The sequence below is a fragment of the Phoenix dactylifera genome, chromosome 1, assembly GCF_051530095.1.
Source record: "Phoenix dactylifera cultivar Ajwa chromosome 1, Ajwa_hap1_PhDact_Kaust_v1.1, whole genome shotgun sequence".
NCBI lineage: Eukaryota > Viridiplantae > Streptophyta > Magnoliopsida > Arecales > Arecaceae > Phoenix > Phoenix dactylifera.
This window is the reverse complement of record NC_143190.1, coordinates 35299719-35321456: the sequence shown is the minus strand read 5'-3', so window position 1 is coordinate 35321456 and position 21738 is coordinate 35299719. Positions and strand designations below refer to the sequence as shown.

Below are 21738 nucleotides of genomic sequence, written 5' to 3'. Positions count from 1 at the left end.
AAAGGAGGAAGAGAGGCTAAGCAACAAATTTCTCTCTGCAATTTGGTTGTTGAAGAAATTTCAGAAAGGAATTTATTGATCAAATGTTTTGTTTCAGAAAAAATATGAGAGTTTGACAGAAAACATGGGAGATTTTACTTCACTGCAGTTTTCAGACTTCATTAAACTTCAATGTCTTCAGAGTTTCACAAAAGCCACCACGTTGCTGCCATGCCCGCCATTATTGCCAGAACTACCTCAATCGGCATGATGAGAGATTGAGGGTGGTAACTGCTGAAATCATCATCATTTGATATAGGGAGATCAGAAATACATGATTTACAAACCTATGGTAGCAAGGAAAATCCACTTTATCTTTATTTTGCTAAAGATTAGTTTTTTCTTTTCTTTAAATTTTTTTACAGAGATGATCCTTTTTGGAATTCACCATTCTACCAGTGCAAACCAGACTACGGTTGCAGTCATTAAATTTTTGCATCCATTCGACAGTACGGCCTAATAGTCCAGCAAAGTATAAGATGAATCCTTTTTGCAAAAATTTCAAAGTGACTTCTTTTTGCAGAACTACAAAATAAAAGTAAGACCTTTCCTTCAAAATACCAAAAATTTAAAACATTTCAAATATATTGTCCTCTCTAGTGTTTATTACAGCTGTAATTGGGTCATTTTGCATTGTGGGGTTATTTAGCTGTGTCTTGCGTATGTTTGAAAAAACTATTTTTGTAATTCTTTCAATATAGAATATATTGCTCTAGTCTAGTTAGAGGAACAGAAACACAAGGAGACATGGCAATGAGGATCGCTGATGGAACTTAATCGAATGCCATCAAGCAATTTAAGAATTCCAGTTTCACAATGCGAAGAGCTAGAAACTTCATGCTTTTTCTTTTTTATTAAGAAGTTATGTACGCGCTGCGCCCCTTAGGTTGGAGCGCTTTGCTTGACCTGATAGTTGCGCCAAGGGCTGGTGGTGCCTTGAGCAGCTCTGAGTTCCGTTTGTTAGGACTTGATGGTAGGTTATACAGCAGGCTAGAGACTTATGTTGTGCGCTGCCAACAACTGCGATTAATTCTTGGCTTTCACTAGTAGGGCGAAACAACTGGACCATCGAGCATTTGCTTTGTAAGACTACTGGAAAAGTGACACCATCACGTCTCAGGGTCGTATGCCTGGAACAAGAATGTTCATCGTATAATTACGGCGATTACAAAAAAAGGGCCCAATAATTTATTCAACCCCATGAAGAATTCTGTTACAATTGGTTATATGCATTTCTTGTAAGGCTCTGGCCTGAAGGGCGTAGGCGCACATGTTTTACAGGTGAGACAGAGAAAAAAAAAAGAAAGAAAGGAAGAAAACTCACGACACTGACACATGAGCTTAATATAATGTTATATTTTTTTGGATGTTTGGAATATGATACTGGTTGTATGAAATTTTGAAAAGATTATAATGTTATATTATATGCATTTGGCGTGAATGAGATTTAATAAATTGATAGTTAAGGAAGAGGTGTTTGGACTAGCCATATTAAGTAATGAATAGCCATGCCATGGGCAGGAACATGGCATTATGGATAGCACTGCCATGAGCAAAAATGTGGCATTGTGGATAGCCAGTCATGGAAAAATATGGTATTATGGATAGCCCCGCCACAAGCAGGAATGTAGCATTGTGGATAGCCCTGCCAGAGGCAAGAACGTAGCATTATGGATAGCCTTGCCATTGTCATAAACATGGAACTTGAGCTTCCCAATCATGGCCTCTGTGATTAGTCCAAAATCGAAAGATAACTATTAATAGATCTAAATCCTATTAATGAGAAATGAATGATAAGACATATGAAACCACTATTGAGTTAAAAGGTTTTACTTGATGATATATGTGGTATATCACTTTTGCGTAAGATGAATATTTTTTAGTAGATGATGCATGTTTTTGCATATATTGGTCGATTTTAATTGAGCTATACTGGATGTTTGATATGATAATTCATAATCTATGTTTTTGCCCTGAAGTTGTTCATTTGCTATTTCAAATTATATTATATTGGTATGGATGTATGTGGACTTTTACTAGGCTATAAAGCTCACACCACCTCTTCTTTTTTTTTCTTTCAGAGTTGCAAAATGCTTAATATTTAGTTGTGGTTGAGAACTTGATAAGAGGATGAATAGTTAGAAGTTTCTGATACCAATCCAAAGCCTCTGGAATTTGTAATTGGATAACTCATATCACTTGTAAGTAATGGATTATTTTATCATGTTATAAAGTGAGAATGATATATATCTAATAATATTGAGGTTATGATGAATTTACAGCCCTTGCATATTTTCTTGGGCTTTACCCTAGAGAGTGTACGACATTGTTATATAGCCAACCCGAGTAATGGGCTCGAAGCATGACATTTCTCATAATTTCTTATGAGACAGATAAGCTCCAACTAGATATTGCTATCATCTATGACTATGATCTCTAACCAATTGCCTTCAAACTTATTACTAAAAGCACCCTTCTGAGACATACATTTAATCGTATTCAGGAAGCTTGGTTATTACAGTTACTGCTCTCCAACATGGCAAATTTGGTTTAACCTTGATTCTTTAACCAGTGGCATTTTACAAGTTGAGAGTATCAATTGGGGCATCAAACCATTCTCATCTTGAGGTTAATAACATATCAGCTCTCTCTTAATGGCATTGACTGTTTCAACTAACATAAACATCGTTAGCTCAGAACCGAGTTAACGACCCTGATGCTAGCCACCAGTGTTTGAAGCATATGATTTGGGTGTGGATAGCACCATTGCTCCCTTGTTGGCCAAAGAAGATAGCATGTTATATTTCAGACAGGCCACGTCTCAATCAGTTCCTTGGGCTATTCTATGATTACTTGAGGCTTGAAGGTCCGGCAATCTCTGAACATTCTCAGTGGTCCTGAGACTGGAGTTCTGTAATGGACTTTTTCCCACCTTGTTCTCAATCATCAAAATAAACTCTCTTGATAGTGACAGCAACAGAGTAATGCATATGTTTATTTAGAGGGGAAAAAAGCCAGAGTAATCTATAGGTCATTGGTGTTCCGCAAATATCTATTAATGTTGTAATTGTTTCAACCAGTGCATTATCATACTTGGAGAATTTCGAATAACATTGTTAAATTTGACTGCACAGCTTCTCATCAGTTATCACTCATTTTCTTTTTCCTACAGAGTAAAATTTCTATCAACATTCCTTCTTACTGATTCCTTCTTCTGAGAACAACCAAATGTAATACCCTATTGGAGGTCTGAATAAATTAGCATGCTCTCAGATTATGACAGCAGTTACTTCGACAACCATGAACCATCTAACTCTGCAAGCATGATGAGATTTGCTTAGCAGGATCCCACCAAATACTAATCACCAAAATTACTGTACTCATGTATTACAGTGAAATAGCTGTTGGTCCTTAGTTGCAGAATTAATGCTGTTCACTGTATCAAATGTTTGGATTGAAAAAATCAGCCTGCCAACTTTTCAGCAGATGGTTGAACAAGGTTTCATGCTTTTCTCCATGCAGGTTGCTGTGCTATTTTTTTTCTTTCAAAGTGATGATAGAGACAGTACAACCTTCACATTCATTGGAAACAGATTCAATTCCATTTCCTCAAAATGAGGCATCTGGCAAGAAACAAACAAGCACATGCACATGAACACACTTCAAACTAGTTTCTGAGTGATTTCCTGTCTGGCTTCCTATTCTTTTCCCTCAAAAACTAAATGAAAGGTAAAAATAAATACAAAAAAATAAAAAAATATTAAAAGAGTAAATAATATTACAAAAATGAATAACGAGGAAGAGGTATAAAAAATCATGAGCTTTTACCAAATTGATGAAAAGAATGAACACAGTTGGACTCTTCTGGAAAATTTGTCAGACTCCTATTCTTCTTTGTTGCTGTCATCATGTAACCACCACCATCATGCTCGTGATCATGGAAAGAATGTGGAGGCCCTGATCCCTTCTATTTCTTGGTCTGAATCTGGTACATCCCTCAGCCTTACTGGCCTGAGTAGCATTGGCTCCTGCCTTGGTGATGTTACTCTCCTGCTTGCTGCCCAAAAGCAACAAAGAAAAGGACCCACCATAATTTAGATTAGGGCCGAAGCCACGGCAGAACTTTATGCGAATGGAAAAATTTTAACTTCACAATGCATATTAAACAAGTTCCCCATCAAACATGAAAATATTCTCAAGGAAAAGCCATGAATTCAAAATTCCATTATAGTAATGCTGATGGACTCATAGTGGCATATAGTTACATGATTGTCAATCATCGAAATGTAATATTAAACCTAGCAATTATGGAGCTGAGGACAACTATGGAGACTTTGATTACATTATCTTTTCTCTCTCATACCAAGGGAATGCATTTATGCAGGAAAGAGTGGGAATTAGAATGTAAAATAAGTGAGCACTCAGAGCGGAGTGTTAAGCTGTAAAAAATAAAAAGATTTTTTTTTTAAAACAAAAAAGAGGGCGGAAGGTTCGGACGGTTCTCAGTTCTCACCTTCCAGGAAAGATGCAATCCCCATGACCTGAAAAATAACCACAATTTTGTCTCTCAGCAACCAAAGTACTTGTACAGCCAGAAAAATAAGAATAATAACAGTTATGATAATGATAATGATGGATATAAAATGAAAAGTTTGAACAAAAATGACAGCTAAAAGCTAGAGTGAGAAATTATCAGTCCCTGAGAATGCAACTATTGGGGCAACTCATATAATGATACCTTATATGCAAAGCAAAAGACCGTTTTTAATGGCAGTGCTAGTGCCATTTGCAATTGGTAATAACAAGCAGGACCATCCCAGAATATAAGAAAGTTGGGCTGTGGGCAATTAAGCTGGCTAGATGGATAGAAAGTCCATTCAATCTGGTGGTCTACTAAAAGGAAATTGGGATAATAACTGATCAAGCTTCCCAAAAACAATCTGGTTTAGTATCAACTCAGCAAAAATTCAAAAAAAAGAAAAATCATTGCGCGTTCCTATTAATATTTTATTCCTACAGTAAGAGTTCGCCGTTCTACTTATTGCAGTTACGAGTCTACAACATTGTTGGTTGCGGGCATGTGGCCATCACAACAAAGATGTCACTGTTATGTCTCTGACTTGGGAATTGCACACAGCTTCTGACTGCAAACCCAGCTTACCTTTCTGATTAACAGGTCCTTCTCAGCATGTTAGTCCTTGAAATCTTCTCAATTTGCATATAAAACCTCTAATTCTTTTTTTTTTTTGGGTACATTAGGGGGGTCAACAGGACCCCAAGAAAAAATAAAAGACAGACAAAATGGAAGTAAACTAAAGGAAGCATTGCCCATGATCTAGTGAAACCAACTCCTGATGCATCAGCCAGCACAGAGTGTCTGATTTGTTGTGGCAGAGCAAGCATGGATTTGAAGTCAGTGTTTGCATTCAGACCTGCCAACAGACCAGCAGGTTGGTTTGCTTCTCTAAAAGCATGGGAAGCAAAGAAAAACTGCAGAGAAGCTGAACAATGAAGAATGTCAAAAAGAAGGGGATGAATTTGAGCTTCTGAATTCAAGGGGTCTTTGCAATACTTGTTGATCCGCTGGATAACTGTTGCTGAATCTCCTTCAAGCCATATCCTTGCATAATTGAGTTGTTGAGTGGCCATTAAAATCCCTTCCCAGGCTGCTCGGAGCTCAGCTTCAGGAACTAAAGCTGCTTAAGTTTCCTTATCTCAGCTCTTAATACATAACCATCATGATCCCTGATGATAAATCCTGCCCCTGCCTCATCTTTCTTCCGTGAAGCATCAAAGTTAACTTTTACCACACCACAGGGAGGTGCAACCGACAAACCATCCTGGGACTGAGTGGTGACAATCTCACGGAGCTGCTGGCGCCCAGCTGCTGCAGATCAGTAGATCCAGCTTCTTTTAATGTCGCTTCATAAAACTCAGATGCCAGGTGTAAAACAAGATGAGTTATTTGATTAGCAGTGCACTGTTTCCCCTGAAAAACTCTGCCATTCCTTGCGTTCCAAATACACCATCCAGTATATTCGATTTTAGTTCTTTCATGGTCCAATAAAGGGAGGTCAGCACAAGTATCTATTAGATTTTGCAATGAAGTGAACTCAGGGATTGCAGAATTTTGTTTTTTAAGTTCAAAGCAAACTTGTGCTGTAAAAGGGCAGCTGGTCAAACAGTGGTTGGTATCTTCCTTGATGTTGCCACAAAGATCACAGGTTGCATTGTTCTGATACAACAATCCCCTTTCTTCCAATACCTCTTTACACGGCAGTATACCCCAACTGACACTCCGATACCTCTAATTCTTTAATGCTGCACATAAAGCCCTCATGTTGAAAAGCTTATAATTTTCTCTGGTTGGCCATGAATGGTCACTGCTAAATGATCAATACTAAGAGAGCCTTCAACATTGAATGGATGTGCAGATGGCTTTGACAGAGAAGAAGGTCTCCTAAGAGTCAAAAGATCGGTATACATAAGGATACAATGGTCAATGACAAATTGTTAATAGAAATTCTACCAACAATGCTCCCTGTTGGTAAGTTAACTTTAACCCTGTTGGTAAGTTAACTTTAAGGAACAAGTATTCCAGGCATACTCGTTCTCGCTAGAGCTAGTAAAATGCCGAAGCCGAACATGTCACATGATCACAAGGACTTATATGTGATATTAAAGAATTGGATGGTTTATGTGTACATTAAAAGTTTGAACTGTTCAGTCCAGTAGCCAACTAATGTCAATTGAAAATATGTCCTGTTTATTAGACCACTAATCAAAACCCCAAAGCATTCTCATTGTGTTCAGAAACAAGCAATAAAAACACAAAAGCTCACTCTTTTGGAGGTCTATGCATATAGATTCTTACCAAAAGTCCTGACGAATAACTTCTGACAGCTGAGAGTAACAAACAAAATTTACAGCAGCATCCAGCCCATACTCCTCAGCTCGTACTCTGGTCTCACTCTGTCATCCATGACGCTCCTCCAAGCGGATCATCCTTGCCCTCAGTACCCTCTCCTTTCAAATCCACTCTTTTTTGCTACGCAGAAGGATTCCAATTCCACCAATCCATCTCCTCTCCAGACCCCATCAACACCCGCGCACAGAAACAAATAGTCCTTTCCTTTACTCACTGATGATAACAACTAGAATCCTATGTCATTCAAACTAATGCACTACAGCATAACGTTATAATATAGACTATGGACACCTCGAGTAAAGAGTCGGCAAACACACTGGGGTTGGTATGGAAGTACGGGCAAGGAGTCGGCAAACTTACCGGGGTCGGTGGTGGTGACCATGGCCACCCCCTGGAAGTAGCAGGACCCGGCCACCTTCCCCTCCTCCTGGTAGTAACTATCAAATGCATATGATGCGTGGCTCCTCACATTGTTGGGCTCGTAGCAGCTCTCCCCGGGCTGTATCTCCGAGCAATTCGCCCGCCCCGGCCCGCACGCCCAGTCCAGCGCCGCCTGCAGCGCCTTCCCGTCGGCCCCCTCCGCCGCCACGCAGTACGTCCTGCTTGTCGTGTCGTCCGCCAAGAGCCCGCCGCTACCCGCCAAATGAAGTAAGTACACCGGCGTCCCGTTCCCGTAGAAAAGCCCCCAATTCCCCTCCGACACAGGCCCCGGCTTCAAATCCTCGTTGAACAGCTCGTAAATGTAGACGCTCGATGTGATCTCTGGGTGCAGCGGCGTTCCGGAGCGGTCGAGGATGTGCTTGATGAGATTGGAGTTGTAGGTGTCCGCATCGTCCTTGGTGGCGAAGGGCTCGTCCTTGCGGGAGCCATTGGAGGGCCAGCCGGTCTCGGTGATGAGGACGGGGACATCGGTGACGTCGAGGTTTTTCATGGAGAAGTAGGCGGCGTCGATCATGGCGTCGAAGACGTTGGTGTAGTGAAGGAGGGTGTTGGGATCCACCTCCTCGAGCGACGGTGGGAGGGGTTTAAAGAGAGCATTGTCGAGGGGGATCGCGCCGCGGCTCTGCATCAAGGCGTAGTAGGGGTAGAGGTTGAGCATGAGAGGGGAATCTGTGTCGGAGAGGAATTGGAGGAGGGGGAGGAGGAAGGAGGAGGCCAGGGTCTGGTTGAAGAAGGCCTGGGAGGGGGGAAAGGGGTCGAGGATGATGGAGAAAGGGAGAGGGGTGGAGAGCTTGATGGGAGGGTCCGAGGAGGAGGAGAGGGCGGAGGAGAGGGAGCGGAGGGCGGGGAGGAGGAGGGGAAGGGCGGACGGGAGGGAGGCAGGGACCTCGTCGCCGACGGCGACGGCGGAGATGAGGGTGGATGGGTGGAATGGGAGGACGTGGCGGGCGACCCAGGCGACGGCGGTGGCGTTGGAGGAGCCCAGGGCGAGCAGCTGGTTGTTGGGGACGCAAAGGACGACACGGATGCCGGTGCCGGCGAGGGCGGCGAGGATGGCCGGGTCGGCGTCGTAGAGCCGGATGTGGGTGATCTGCTGGGACTTCAAAAAGGCCACCAGATCCTCCGGCGTGAAAAGGTTGGAGACGTCGGTGCCGATGTTGACGCCGACGAAGGGCGTCTCCTCGTCTTTTGATTGATTCGCCGCTGCTGCAAAGAAATGATGGAAGAATTGTTCATGAGAATTGATTGGATGAGGGTTGGGGAGATTTGGAAAGTAGTCTTACCGGCTAATAAGGAAGACAAGGAGAGGGAAAGGAGGAGGAAGAGGAAGATGGACAGGACCGGAGTCATTCCCATGGGTTTCTCTTTTTCGAGTAGAGTTGGCCTTTGCTTTTATTGTTCTCAGGGGAAGAGCGTAGCATTATTCTGAAAGGAAAGCTGAGGAGGGGGTGGGTTGAATTCTGGGATCTCTTTTTCTCTCTCTCTGTTTCAATTTTACTGCCTTCCTTCCTCTTTTACGGCTCTCCCTCCCACTCCGCCTCAATCCCGGTGCGTAGAAAGATTCAGTCCTGGGACTAGTGGGAGTGGGACCTGTGAGTGAGAGAAGAGACCAGAGGGAATTTAGAGAGTTGACATTATAGAGAGCGCTGGGGTTGGGTATTGCCAGGAGGACACAATCTCTGGCTCTCCGGGGTTTTGCTCGGCTCGAGAAAAAATGTTTGCTTTACATTCTGCGGTCTCTCGAGTTCTTAAATGGAATCCGATTTAGTGTTAATAAAATCAAGGAGGATTCAGCCGTCTCTGCTGGGAAACAGACCGCGGCGCCACCCACCTGCTAGATTTTTCTCTCCACCGCATAGGATTTAAGAAGATTTCTTTTTTTAATAATTACATCCGAGCTCGAAAGCTAGCACATTCTCGCCGACACCGAGCTGCGCGCACGCGCTCTTTCCCGTAGGTGGGGGCGATCGAAAAGATCCAGCTTCGTTCTCGTGCCAACAGAAAAAAAGAAAAAGGTTACACGTGATGCTCGTATACATCAAAATTTTGTTTTCACGAACATTCAGCTTGGGACATTGCTTTTACTCTCCTTCATTGTGAAGCAGCATCTCTTCTGTTTATCAGTGCTTGCGATTATACCCTTTGCAAGCTGTAACATCAATCATGCATCTTGGACGGCGAAGTTGATTCTATTCACACACACACACACACACACACACACACACACACACATATATATATATATATATATACATATATATATATATACATACATATATATACATACATACATATATATATATATACATACATATATATACATACATATATATATATATATATATACATACATATATATACATACATATATATACATACATACATATATATACATACATATATATATATACATACATATATATACATACATATATATATATACATACACTACTATATACATACATATATATATATATACATACATATATATATATATACATACATATATATACATACATATATATATATATATATACATACATATATATATACATACATATATATACATACATATATATATATACATACACTACTGTTGCTGGAAATTGGATCCGGAGACGACCATTGGCTGAGATGGAGGAGCTCCGACAAAAGAGGCGGGTGGCGGTCCGTCGGCGGGCTGCGTCCTTCAGAGGACCTGCAAGAAGCCGGTGGCCGGAATTTCCGGCGCCGGCCCTCCGATGCTTAAGTCAGAGGGGGCTATTGTGTAGAGGGAGAAATTATTTTTAGAAGTTTTTCAGAGTTCGGACCCTTCTCTATGAGGGAGAGTTTCTCTTTTATAGAGGAGTACATGATTACCTGTGATGTGACGGGACAAACGAGTTACCGTCATGATTGAGCACGATCGTATAAATTAATGCATTGCCGTGGGAGATCAGGCTGGAGCCAATGAGTCGTCGTGGGTGATCGGACATAGTCGAGTGGGTCAACTGGTTGCCGTGGAGGGCCTGAGATCCGTGGATAGCATGCGCATTTTGAGTGAGCCGGAGATCTGTGGAGGCCATGCGCATTAACTGTTGAGTGAGCCGGAGATATGCGGAGGCCATGCGCATTAATTGTAGACGGCGGTAGCAGGGCATGGTCCTCGGTCGAGCTGTAGAAGGATGTGACCGTAGCGGGTGGATGGTGAGGTCGGGCTTCCGAGGTCAAGAATGCTGAGGTCGGGTGCCCGGGTCGGACGTCTCGAAGTCAAGCGCCTGGTCGGGAGCCCTGAGGTCAGGCGTCTTCAGGTCGGGCGCCTCCAGTCACGTGCTGGCGTTGCGTTCACGTGTTTCGGGGTGATCCATTTTTCCCCCAATACTACCCCCCGACTTCTGAGTTCGAGCCGCTTACGAGCTCGGGCGAGGGAAGTAGTTGCCTTTACTATACTAGTGGGGGCCAGGAAGCTTTAAATTATTCCGGCGTTCCGCGCACTTCGGGGCATCTTTAATGAAAGGAGACGGGGCGACGCCCTTTCATTTTTCGAGGTTGCTTCATGTCGCGGGCTCATGATGAGGTTGCGGGATCCGACGGGATGCCGCATCAATTCCGCTTCAGAGGTGTCGATCCAGGTTGGTATGCCGCTTCGATTTTCGGAGCTGACACGTGTCACGATCTGGACAAAAGGCAGGATCCTGTCTTGCCGATCTGGGCCGTTAGGAAGGTCTGTATAAACCCTTATTCTGGCCCTAAGGGTTCTCGTTTGGCCGCCGCTGTTTGTTGTTTCTTCTCATGCTTTCTTCCCCCTTTTTCCTTGATCTTCGTCTAGTTTCTTTCGGCGGCGCTCCGAGGCGTTTTTCAGCGATCATCTTGATCTTCCACCTCCGGGTCGTCGGCGCTTTCGGCAGAAATCTCAGTAGGTGCTTCCCCCTCGTTTGCTCGGAAGGTTTTTGTCCTCTTTTCTTCTTCTTTCTTCTTCTTTTTTGGAATGGGTCATGGCCCGGACGAAGTTGGGTCCACTTTGGGCGAGGAGGAGTTGGAAATGATCGCCGAGTGACTTTTCCCTCGGTGCGTATTTCGTCTTGAACCCACGGGGTCGGAGGATCGGGTGACGAGGCCTCCCCCAGGTCGGATCGGGGTGTACTTAGAGACACTCTGGGCCGGCCTACGATTTTTCTTACACGGGTTCGTGAACGAGCTCCTGGCGACATATCAGCCTGTCCCGGCGCAGCTCGCTCCGAACGCGTGGAGGACCATTGTCGATTTTCTGTCCCTCTGCCTTGCGCACGGGATACCGACCTCGGTAAACGTCTTTCGTCGGTGCTTCTTGTTGAAGTCCAATCCGGGGGATGGAGAGTGGCTTTACCTTGCCCTTCGAGGTGGTAGGTCACTCTTCCGGGGTGCTCCTTCATCCATTCATGGGTGGAAGGAGAGGTTTTTCTTTCTTTCCTCCAAGCGCACATGGGAATTCGACCCTAGGTGGGGGCAGGCTCGGCTCAAGGCCGCCAACAGGCTCCCCAGACTTTCAGAGAGTGAGTAGAAAACCCTCGACGCTCTTTACAACCTCGAGGAGGACATTCTTCTGAACGACCTCGTGAGCGAGGTAGCTTTAGTGAATGTCGGCTTGAGCTCGGCGTGCCTTCAGGGTAAGAGCGGTTGTGGCTCTGTTCTGTCGTCTTTTGTCTTGTTTGTTTTACTTTTTCTCTTTTCGCTTTCTCCTTTGGTGATAACCTAACATCCGGGCTTTTCTTTTTTTGTCTTTTTAGATATTCTGAGGATGGTGACCAGCAACGCAGCTCTCTATGCCCGATACAAGAAGAGGGCGGCTGAGGCCAGCGGGGTTCTACCTGAGTTCAGGAAGAAAGCTAAGTCCTCGACGGGCGCAGCCCCCGAAGTGAGCGCCCCCGGGACCGGGACTTCCGACCCCATTCGGAAGGAGGTTCCGGGCCCCGAGTGCACTGGCTCGAGCTCTGCGAGGACTTCCGCGGTCCCTGCTTGCCCGACCCCTATTTCTCAGCGACCAGGTCGTCAAGTAGTCCGCTTGCGGTGCTCAGCCCCTGAGCCAGGCAACGGTCTCGAGGTTCCGAGCTCGGCGAGATCCACCCCTCCGAGCTCTTCGAGGGCCGAGACCCAATAGGAGAGAAGGCCCTATTGCCCGGAGTGGGTTGTCTACGAGGGCGACTCGGCCCTCCATGATGGCCAGGTCGCATGTCAGGTTGCCGCGTCGCGCTGCTTCTGGCTGATCGGGCTGAGTTCGAGGCTGCGGACTTCGGCAGCCTCGTCGACGGAACCTACTGCTCCGTTGTTCGGGTAAGTTAGCCTCTTGCTGTAATTTCCATATCTTTTGAACTTCTATCCTCGGCTTACTCCTTTCTTCTCTGTTTGCAGCACCTTCACGAGATCGACTTGTTGATCTCCGTGGTGGCCGATTATCAGGATAAGGCTCGGAGGAGCCAAAGGGCGCTGGAGAACACCGAGAAAAGGGTTGGCGAGGCCGAGGCCTCGCGCAGGGAGGCCATTGCACGGATGCAAGCTGCCGAAGCCGAGCGGCGGTCGGCAGTCAGAAGCTCGAGGAGGAGAAGGCCGCGCATTCTCTGGCCAGATCAGAGCTTCGCGCCTCCGAGGCATGCCTCGTGAAAGATCGTTCCGCGATCACCGGCTTTCAACACAAGGCGGAGGCCAATCACACGAGGATCGAGCAACTAGAGGCCCGAGAACAAAGGGCATTGGAGCAGGCCCAGAATGCGGTGCAACTCTTCCGAGAGTCGGAGGAGTTCCGCGACTTACTAGAAGAGAAGGACGTGGACGGGCTCATCCGCAGCTTTGAGGACTTTCGGAGGCATATGCGGCGGATCTGCCCTCAGTACGACCTTGATAGTCTTCAGCCCGGCGGGGGGATCGTCGAGGGCGAGGACGAGCCCGAAGGTCCCGCGGACGGCGGCGAGGCTAGCAGGACGCCTGCGGGCCCTGAGGCCGAGTAGGAAGCCGTCGAGGCCGGAGTCGAAGCGGTCGAGGAGACCGCTTAGGAGGCTTCCCCCGGAGAAGTTGCCAGAGGCGTTTCTGGCGGAGCGTCCGAAGTTGCTCCCGAGGCCGCTGGCGGCATCCCGACCGAGACTACTGCGAATGTGTCCGGATCGGTGGAGGAACCCGAGGAGGCTCCGGCTGAAAATTCCGAGGTGATAGTTGTGGATGACCTCGGGGCCGGCGCCAAAGCTGCAGCTGCCCCTTAGGACTTAGCCTCCTTTTTATCTCTCTTTTTCTTTGTTCTTTTGCAAACGGGGTCGACCTCTGTGGCCACTGTCCGGCCAGGTGAGTCGACCTCAAGGTCAAGTTTTGTACTCAGCCCTCGAGCTTTTATTAATGAAATATGCTTTCTTCAGATTCTGTGAGTATTTGTGCTCGCTTCTATTTGCGTAGTTGGTAAACCTTCCTTTCGGCTGCTTGATTTGGGTTCTTGTCTGGTGTATTTCACCAAGTCTTCGAGCTCGACTGAGCCTTCAAACTCCACTTCTGGGAAATTCGGTAGAATTCGCTAAGGCTCTAGGCCTAGGCTTTAGGAGGACTCGTTAAGTCCTTATGCTCGGGCTTCGAAGAAGCCCTGCTAAGCCTTTAGGCCTATTTTTTGGAGAGGTTTCGCCAAGTCTTTGGGCTCGGCGTCCAGGAGAAGCTTGTTGAAGCTCCGAGCTCGGGCTCAATGACAACATAAGCCGAGGCTGGGTTATCGTCGGAGCTTTCATGCTCTTTGATCTCGAACTCGGTCGAGGTGTCATCGGGTAGAGCTTGAAGTCGTCGCAGCAGGCCGTCTCGGCTTAAGTCGACGTTTGAACTTAGCCGGGCCTTCGCTAGGAGTCTGGAGTAGGTGAAGGTTGAGGTTGAGGGAGCCTTGGTCCGCTGTCGACTCGACGTTGTTTGGCGGTGCTTCCCGGGATCGAGGGAGCTTGGGCTCGCTGTCGACCCGATGACGTTTTCCGAGGTCGAGGGAGCTTGGGCTCACTGTCGACTCGACATTGTTCGGCGGTGCTTCCCAGGGTCGAGGGAGCTTGGGCTCTCTATCGACCTTGCGACACTTCCCAAGGTCGAGGAAGCTTGGGCTCACTGTTGACTCTGCGGGGCATCCCAACCTTAGTCGGAGGATCGAGCACGAGGTCGAGGGAGCTTGAGCTCGTTGTCGATCCCTCGATGCTTTCCGAGGTTGAGGGAGCTTGGGCTCGCTGTCGACCCCGCGACGCTTCCCGAGGTCGAGAGAATTTTGGGCTCACAGTCGACTCAACGGGGCATCCCGATCTTGGTCGGAGTTTTTAATGGAGATCGAGACCGAGCTCGACGTTAATGTAGCGAGGTATCCCAAACTTGGCTGGGGCATCCGAACTTGGTCGGGCACTCGAACTTGGTCGGGCATCCGAGCTTGGTCGATCATCCGAGCTTAGTCGGGTATCCGAGCTTAGTTGAGTATCCTGAAGTTCACAAGCATCCCAATATCAGAAAGAGTATGAAATAATTAAGGGAGAGCTGTGAATGAATTAACATAAGAAGGGGACGAGAGTTGTGTTCCCAATCGTCGAGGACCTCTGGGGGCTCTACTGATAATACATCCGAAGATTTTTGGAATTCCAGCTTCGTGGAATGAGGGTCCCTTCGAGAGACTTCAACTTGTACGCTCCGGGCCGCTAGACTCGAGCGATCTGGTAGGGCCCTTCCCAGTTTGGGGCAAGCTTCCCCTGCTCGGTAGGCTGAGAAGTTTCAGCTCTCCTGAGAACGAGATCTCCCACTTTGAAAAGCTTGGCCTTTACTCTGGAGTTGTAGTATTGTGCCGCTTTCTGTTGATACCTCGCCATGCAAACTCGGGCGACCTTCCTTGTCTCCTTGAAGAGATCCAAGTTGCCCTTGAGCTGGGAGGAGTTGGAGGTTGCATCGTAGTGCTCTACTCTTGGTGAGGGGAGTCCGACTTCCAGGGGGATGACAGCTTCCGTTCCGTACGCCAAGTTGAAGGGGGTCTCGCCGGTGGAAAGTCGAAATGTGGTTTTGTAGGCCCAAAGAACATTGTAGAGGTCTTCGACCCATTGCCCTTTGGATCGGTCTAGCCTAGCTTTGAGCCCCTGAAGGATGGTGCGGTTTGTCACCTCGGTTTCTCCGTTCGTCTGTGGATGGGCGACTGAGGTAAAGCAGTGGTCGATGTCGAGCTCGAAGCAGAATTCTCTGAAACGGACATTGTCGAACTGACAACCATTGTAAGATATAAGGATATGGAAAAGTCCGAATCTGCAGATTAGTGACTTCCAGACAAAGTCCCGCATCTTCGGCTCGAAGATCCGGGCCACTGGTTCGGCCTCGACCCATTTGGTGAAATAGTCGATGGAGACAACCAAAAATTTTCTCTACCCGGTGGCTAGGAAAAATTGTCTCAGGATGTCAATCCCCCATTGGGCGAATGGGCAGGGGGCGCTGATCGAGGTCAGCAGGGTCGAGGGTCGGCGCTGAATGTTGGTGTTCCGCTGACATCGATCGCACCTTCGAACGAAGTCCAATGCGTTCTTTTGAAGTGTGGGCCAGTAGTATCCCTGGCGCAGGATTTTGTGGGCCAGTGCTCGGCCTCCCAAGTGGTTCCCGCATAACCCTTCATGAACCTCTCGCATGGCATAGTCCGCTTCTAACGGGCGGAGGCATCTGAGGAGGAGAGAGGTGAACGACCTTCGGTAAAGCTTGCCTTCATATAGCATGTATCGAGAGGCTTGACGCCTGATTCAGCGAGCCTCGAGCTCGTCATTGGGGAGAACTTCGTTCTACAGATAGCCGACGAGCTCGTCCATTCAGCTCGACTCGGTCTCGATGCAGAGGGTTGGCTCGGGCTCCTCCATACTAGGCGTTTGGAGGTATTCGAGCACTGTTGTCTTAGGGAGCTCGCTCATGCGGGAAATCGCCAGCTTTGACAAGTGGTCTGTCTTTAGATTCTCTGCTCTGAAAATATGCTAGATAGCGAAGGAGCCCAAGATGGACGTGAGGTCTTGTACCTTTTGGAGATATCTCTGCATCGATGGTTCTTTTGCTTCAAAGTCTTCCAAAATCTGACTCACGACCAGTTGGAAGTCACTGAAGACCTTCAGGTCCTCCACTTTCAGCTCCTTTGTCAATTTGAGCCCGACAATGAGTGCCTCGTACTTTGCTTCATTGTTCGAAGCAGGAAACTCGAAGCGTAGAGCCTGCTCCGCGACTACCCCATCTGGCTAGTGAGAATAAGGCCTGCTCTGCTACCCCCCGAGGTTAAAGAGCCGTCCACATGTAGAACCCATGGTTGCCTCGGGGTCTCCTCCGCTGCCGTGTGTGCGAGCTCGGGATCGTCCGGCAAAGTGCACTCCACAATAAAGTCAGCGAGCGCTTGGGCTTTGATCGCCGGCCTCGGACGGTATTCAAGGTTGAACTCCCCGAGCTCGACTGCCCACTTCGCAATTCTCCCGGCGCGATCCGATCGTTGCAGAATTTGCTTAATAAGTTGGTCGGTCAGTATGGCCACAGTGTAGGCCTGGAAGTAGGGTCGGAGCCTTCGAGCCGAGTTGACCAGGGCAAAGATTGTTTTTTCCAGCTTGGAATATCGGATCTCAGCATCCCTTAGGATCCGGCTGGTGCAATATACTGGTCTCTGAAGCTTGTTCTCTTCTTGGACCAGAACCGAGCTCACCGCGACTGGAAAGATGGCCAGGTACAAATAGAGGAGCTCACCCTGCTGGGATTTTATGAATAATGGAGGAGAAGCAAGAAGGTGCCTAAGCTCTTCAAAAGCTTGCTGACATTCCTCCGACCATAGAAAGTTCTTCGGTCGCTTGAGGATTTTGAAGAATGGGAGGCACCGCTCGGCTGACCTGGAAACAAATCTTTCCAGAGTTGCGACCCACCCAGTGAGCCGCTGTACCTCCTTGACCGTCTTTGATGGCACCATCTCTTGCAGCGCTCGGATCTTCTCAGGGTTTGCTTTGATTCCACGCTGGGTCACTACGAAGCTGAGAAATTTTTCTGAAGTGACTCCGAATGCGCACTTGGCAGGATTGAGCTTTATTTGATACTTTCTAAGTGTGGAGAATGTCTCATTAAGGTCAGCTACATGGTGCTCTGTTGTTCAGCTCTTTACCAGCATGTCGTCCACATAGACCTCCATGTTTCGGCCTATTTGATTTTTAAAGATCTGGCTGACCAGCCTTTGATATGTTGCTCCGGCATTCTTCAACCCAAACGGCATCACTTTATAGCAATAAATGCCCTTGATGGTGATGAAAGTTGACTTCTCCTCATCTTCTGGCCCCATTCGAATCTGATTATATCCCGAGAAGGCATCCATGAAGGTTAGCAACTGATGTCCCGAGGTGGAGTCAACGAGCTGGTTGATGCTGGAAGAGGAAAGCTGTCCTTTGGGCTGGCTTTGTTCAAGTCGGTGTAGTCCATGCACATGCGCCACTTCCCGTTAGCTTTCTTTACAAGAACCACGTTGGCGAGCCAATCTGGATAGGAGACCTCTCGGATGAAGCCGGCCTCGAGAAGTTTGTCTACTTTCTCGGCCGCTGCTCGTTGTCGTTCCGGCACGGAGCTCCGTTTCTTCTGCCTCATAGGTTTGCAGGTCGGTTTCGCCTAGAGTCTGTGAACCATGACCTCGGGGTCTATTTCCGGCATGTCTGCGGACGACCAGGCAAAGACGTCCATATTGGACTGGAGGAACTCGATCAAGTGGTCTCTTTTGTGGGAGCTCAAGCCGGAGCCGTCCTGCACGGTTAGCTCTAGGCAATTTTCTTTTAAGGGGATCTGGGTAAGAAGCTCACCAGGTTCTACCTGTTCTTTTCGGGGGGCGTCCCACACTTTCAGAGTTTCGATGGGCAGCGTTTGATCTAACGTTGGGGTTGGCGCCTTGGCCGGTTGCTCTACTTTGTGAGTCACCATATAGCATCGCCTAGCTATTGACTGGTCTCCACGAACCTCGCCTACTCCTCGGTCGGTGGGGAACCGCATGAGCAGGTGGTAGGTCGAGACCACAGCTCGGAGGGCGTTAAGCCCTGGTCGTCCAAGATTGGCATTGTAGACCGAGGGCAGGCGGACCACAAAAAAATCCATCCTCACGATGCTTTCTCGAGGGGCGAGCCCGACCGTGACAAGAAGGCTGATCTCGCCCTCAACCGAAACTGAATCTCCGGTGAATCCGACCAGCGGAGCATTTATTCTCCGGAGCTAGCTTTCTGTCATCCCCATTTTTTGGAAGGCATCATAATAACAAACATTCGCCGAGCTTCCATTATCAACTAAGACACGCTTTACATCAAATTTGTTCAAGATCATGGAGATGACCACAGCGTCATCATGAGGAGTCTCAACCCTTCTAAGTTCTTGTCCGAAAATGAGATGGCTTTGGAGGTGCGCAGACGCTTCGGAGGGGTCCTTCCCCCGGTTGGTTTTTCAGCCGAGCTCCCTCCTCCGATGGTGTTGATGGTGCCGGCGATGGGCCTATTATCATTTGGATTTTTGGGCGGCGCGACGTTATGTACCGGCCTCCTTTCCTCACGCCGGTTCTGCACGAATCGGTTGAGTACCCCATGGCGAATGAGTGCCTCAATCTCATCTCGGAGCTGAAGCACTCCTCCGTGTCGTGGCCGTGGTCCCGGTGAAAGCGGCAATACTTTCTAAGATTGCGCCGAGCTCTTATCTCCTGCATCGGGGGTGGAGGTCGGAAGTAGTCTCATCCTTCTATCTCCATGAGGATCTCTGCCCGGGGTGTATTAAGGGGTGTGTAATTCTCGTACTTCCCTGGGAGCGCCCGTGGCCGAGGTGGGGACCTCGGCCGGGGTTGCGGCCGCTGTCGAGGCGGACTCCTCAACCGAGGGAAGTTCTTGTCTCGGCGGAGAGACTGACTTCTCGGACGGCTGCATTCCTCGCGACGCTTTTTTTGCTTCTTTGGGGTCTGCTCGACCGCACCCCACCTGGAGGCGATGGCCTCCTCAGCCTTCGCATACTTTCAAGCTCGGGCCAGCATCTCAGTGAAGTCGGCGGAGAAGTTCTTCTCAATAGAGAAGAGGAACCTGTAGAATCGAGCTCCAGTCTTTAGCGCGACATGGCTATTGACTGGTCGAGCTCGCGGACCTCTCAGGTTGCGGCGGTAAAGCAGTCGAGATAGTCTTTGAGGGACTCTCCCTTCTTTTGGTTGATATCAAGGAGGGAGTCTGATGTTCGCCACTGACGTCAGCTGGCAGCAAAGTTGGTGACGAACTGCCCGCCGAACTGTTCAAAGGAGGACACGGTGCTCGGCTTCAGCCCGGAGAACCAAAGCCGAGTCGTTCCTCGAAGTGTCGCGGGAAAGGCCTTGCAGAGCACGGCCTCTGAGGACCCTTGGAGTGCCATGAGGGTCCGGTAGCTTTCCAGGTGGTCGAGAGAATCAGTAGTCCCATTGTAGGGCTCTACCTGGGGCATTTTGAACCGTGGCGGAACCGGTTCCTCCTCAATCTGGCGGGAGAAAGGTGACCTGGTGGAAAACTCGAAGTCACCCTCGAGCCTTGCCTTCTGGCTGTGGAGCGCCTCGATCTGTCGCTCGAGGCTCTCGACCTTCCTGTCGAGTTCTCCATCCTGGGAGACTGCCACGGTGGTCTGCTCTGGCGTTGGTTCGCCTTGAGCTGATTCCGCCTCCAAGGGCTGTGGCCTTCTGTCTAGGCTCCTCCCTAGCGGTTCTCTCCGGGAAGCCTTGATAGCAGCGCCGTTCTCCATTGTTAGACGCCGATCCGTCTGGAGGGAGAACCGACTGGGCCTGAACCTATGGAGGCGGCATAGGGGGAGCCTCCATACGCTGCAGGCCTTGGACTACTGTGGCCAAAGTCTGAACTTGCTGTACCAAAACATTGAACTGCTCCGGTTGGACTTGGGGGACTGGGTCCGCCGGAGGTCTTGGTGGTGAATTCTGGACTAAGTGTCCGGGACTTAATGCACGACGTCAGGAGGCGTTGGAAGCTCCTTTGTTTCTTAGCTTCATAGCCGCGACTCAGACCCTTCCTCTAGCACCAACTGTTGCTGAAAATTGGACCCGGGGGTGACCACTGGCTGAGATGGAGGAGCTCCGGCAAAAGAGGCAGGTGGCGGTCCGTCGGCGGGCTGCGTCCTTCGGAGGACCTACAAGAAGCCGGTGGCCGGGGTTTCCGGCGCCGACCCTCCGATGCTTAAGTCAGAGGGGGCTATTGTGTAGAGGAAGAGAAATTATTTCTAGAAGTTTTTCAGAGTTCGGACCCTTCTCTAAGAGGGAGAGGTTTCCTTTTTATAGAGGAGTACATGATTATCTGTGACATGACGGGGCAAACGAGTTATCGTCATGATTGAGCACGATCGTGTGAATTAATGCATTTCCGTGGGAGATCAGGCTGGAGCCAATGAGTCGTCATGGGTGATCGGACGTAATCGAGTGGGTCAACTGGTTGCCGTGGAGGGCCTAAGATCCGTGGATAGCATGCGCATTAATTGTTGAGTGAGCTGGAGATCTGCAGAGGCCATGCGCATTAACTGTTGAGTGAGCCGGAGATCTGTGGAGGCCATGCGCATTAATTGTAGACAGCGGTAGCAGGGCATGGTCCCCGGTCGAGCTGCAGAAGGATGTGACCGTAGCGGGTGGATGGTGAGGTCGGGCTTCCGAGGTCAAGAATGCCGAGGTCGAGTGCCCGGGTCGGACGTTTCGAAGTCGAGCGCCTGATCGGGCGCCAGGTCGGGAGCCCTGAGATCGGGCGTCTTCAGGTCGGGCGCCTTGAAGTCGGGCGCCTCCAGATCGGGCTTCTCCAGTCACGTACTGGCGATGCGTTCACGTGTTTCGGGGTGATCCATTTTTTCCTCAACAACTACCAATGGAAGAACACAGCAATGATACCTTGTAAGTTTTCGAAGATTTTAACCGGCTTTACAAGGAAGGACAAACTGGAAGCTTAGTAAAATCATGAGCATGCCCTGTAGCTAAAATACGCTGTATTCCCGAGTATGAGGTATAAAATTCAAGACATGCCACAATAACAGATCATGAGCGTGATCAAGTTATTGCACTTCTAAAACACCTGTTATATAGAATCACGTCTAATAGGCAAGATCACAAATACATACCCACCATCTGCCTCCCTGATACTTAAACAAGCTTATTTGCTAGAGCTTTTAATTGAAGAGTATCCATTCCAGACCATCTGTACGCGCTCTAAAGATCTATTTACATAGTCAAGTGTAATTTTATGTAATACTCAATTACTTCCCTTCCTGATCATCAGAACCTCATATGGTATTATTAACTATTTCAAGGATCTGAATTTCTGTTACTGAATTATATTGTTTGAGAAAAATTGGGTCTTAAGAATGAATTTAAC

The 21738-nt window shown here is 48.3% G+C and overlaps 1 protein-coding gene across 7 annotated transcripts; it reads right to left on the bottom strand.

Moving 5' to 3' along the window:
• Positions 1-3618: 3618 nt before the first annotated feature.
• LOC103707195 (glucan endo-1,3-beta-glucosidase 1-like) lies at positions 3619-9268 on the bottom strand. Of its 7 annotated transcripts, XR_604111.6 has the most exons (5): positions 8692-9267; positions 7328-8614; positions 6914-7180; positions 4553-4580; positions 3619-4096 (listed from the first exon to the last, which is right to left on the bottom strand). XR_604111.6 is itself a non-coding variant. In XM_088722814.1 (4 exons), the coding sequence occupies exons 1-4, from the start codon at positions 8762-8764 to the stop codon at positions 3946-3948; spliced, it is 1536 nt and encodes a 511-aa protein (XP_088578940.1). In that variant the 5' UTR covers positions 8765-9267; the 3' UTR covers positions 3619-3945. The 7 variants fall into 7 exon arrangements, 5 of the variants coding, with proteins under 5 accessions (XP_088578940.1, XP_038981985.1, XP_088578965.1 ...); XM_088722814.1 differs by lacking the exon at positions 6914-7180 and having other exon boundaries at positions 7328-8611; XM_039126057.2 differs by lacking the exon at positions 6914-7180 and having other exon boundaries at positions 8692-9266.
• Between the last annotated feature and the right edge of the window lie 12470 nt (positions 9269-21738).

What these genes read in the sequence shown, in the direction of transcription:
- LOC103707195 (XM_039126057.2), bottom strand. Translation starts at nt 8,764, where the DNA reads ATGGGAATGACTCCGGTCCTGTCCATCTTCCTCTTCCTCCTCCTTTCC. An exon ending in CTTGTCTTCCTTATTAGCCG is followed by an intron (nt 8,615 to 8,691) that starts GTAAGACTACTT and finishes ATTTCTTTGCAG; the next exon opens with CAGCGGCGAATCAATCAAAA. An exon ending in GGTCACCACCACCGACCCCG is followed by an intron (nt 4,581 to 7,327) that starts GTAAGTTTGCCG and finishes GTTATTTTTCAG; the next exon opens with GTCATGGGGATTGCATCTTT.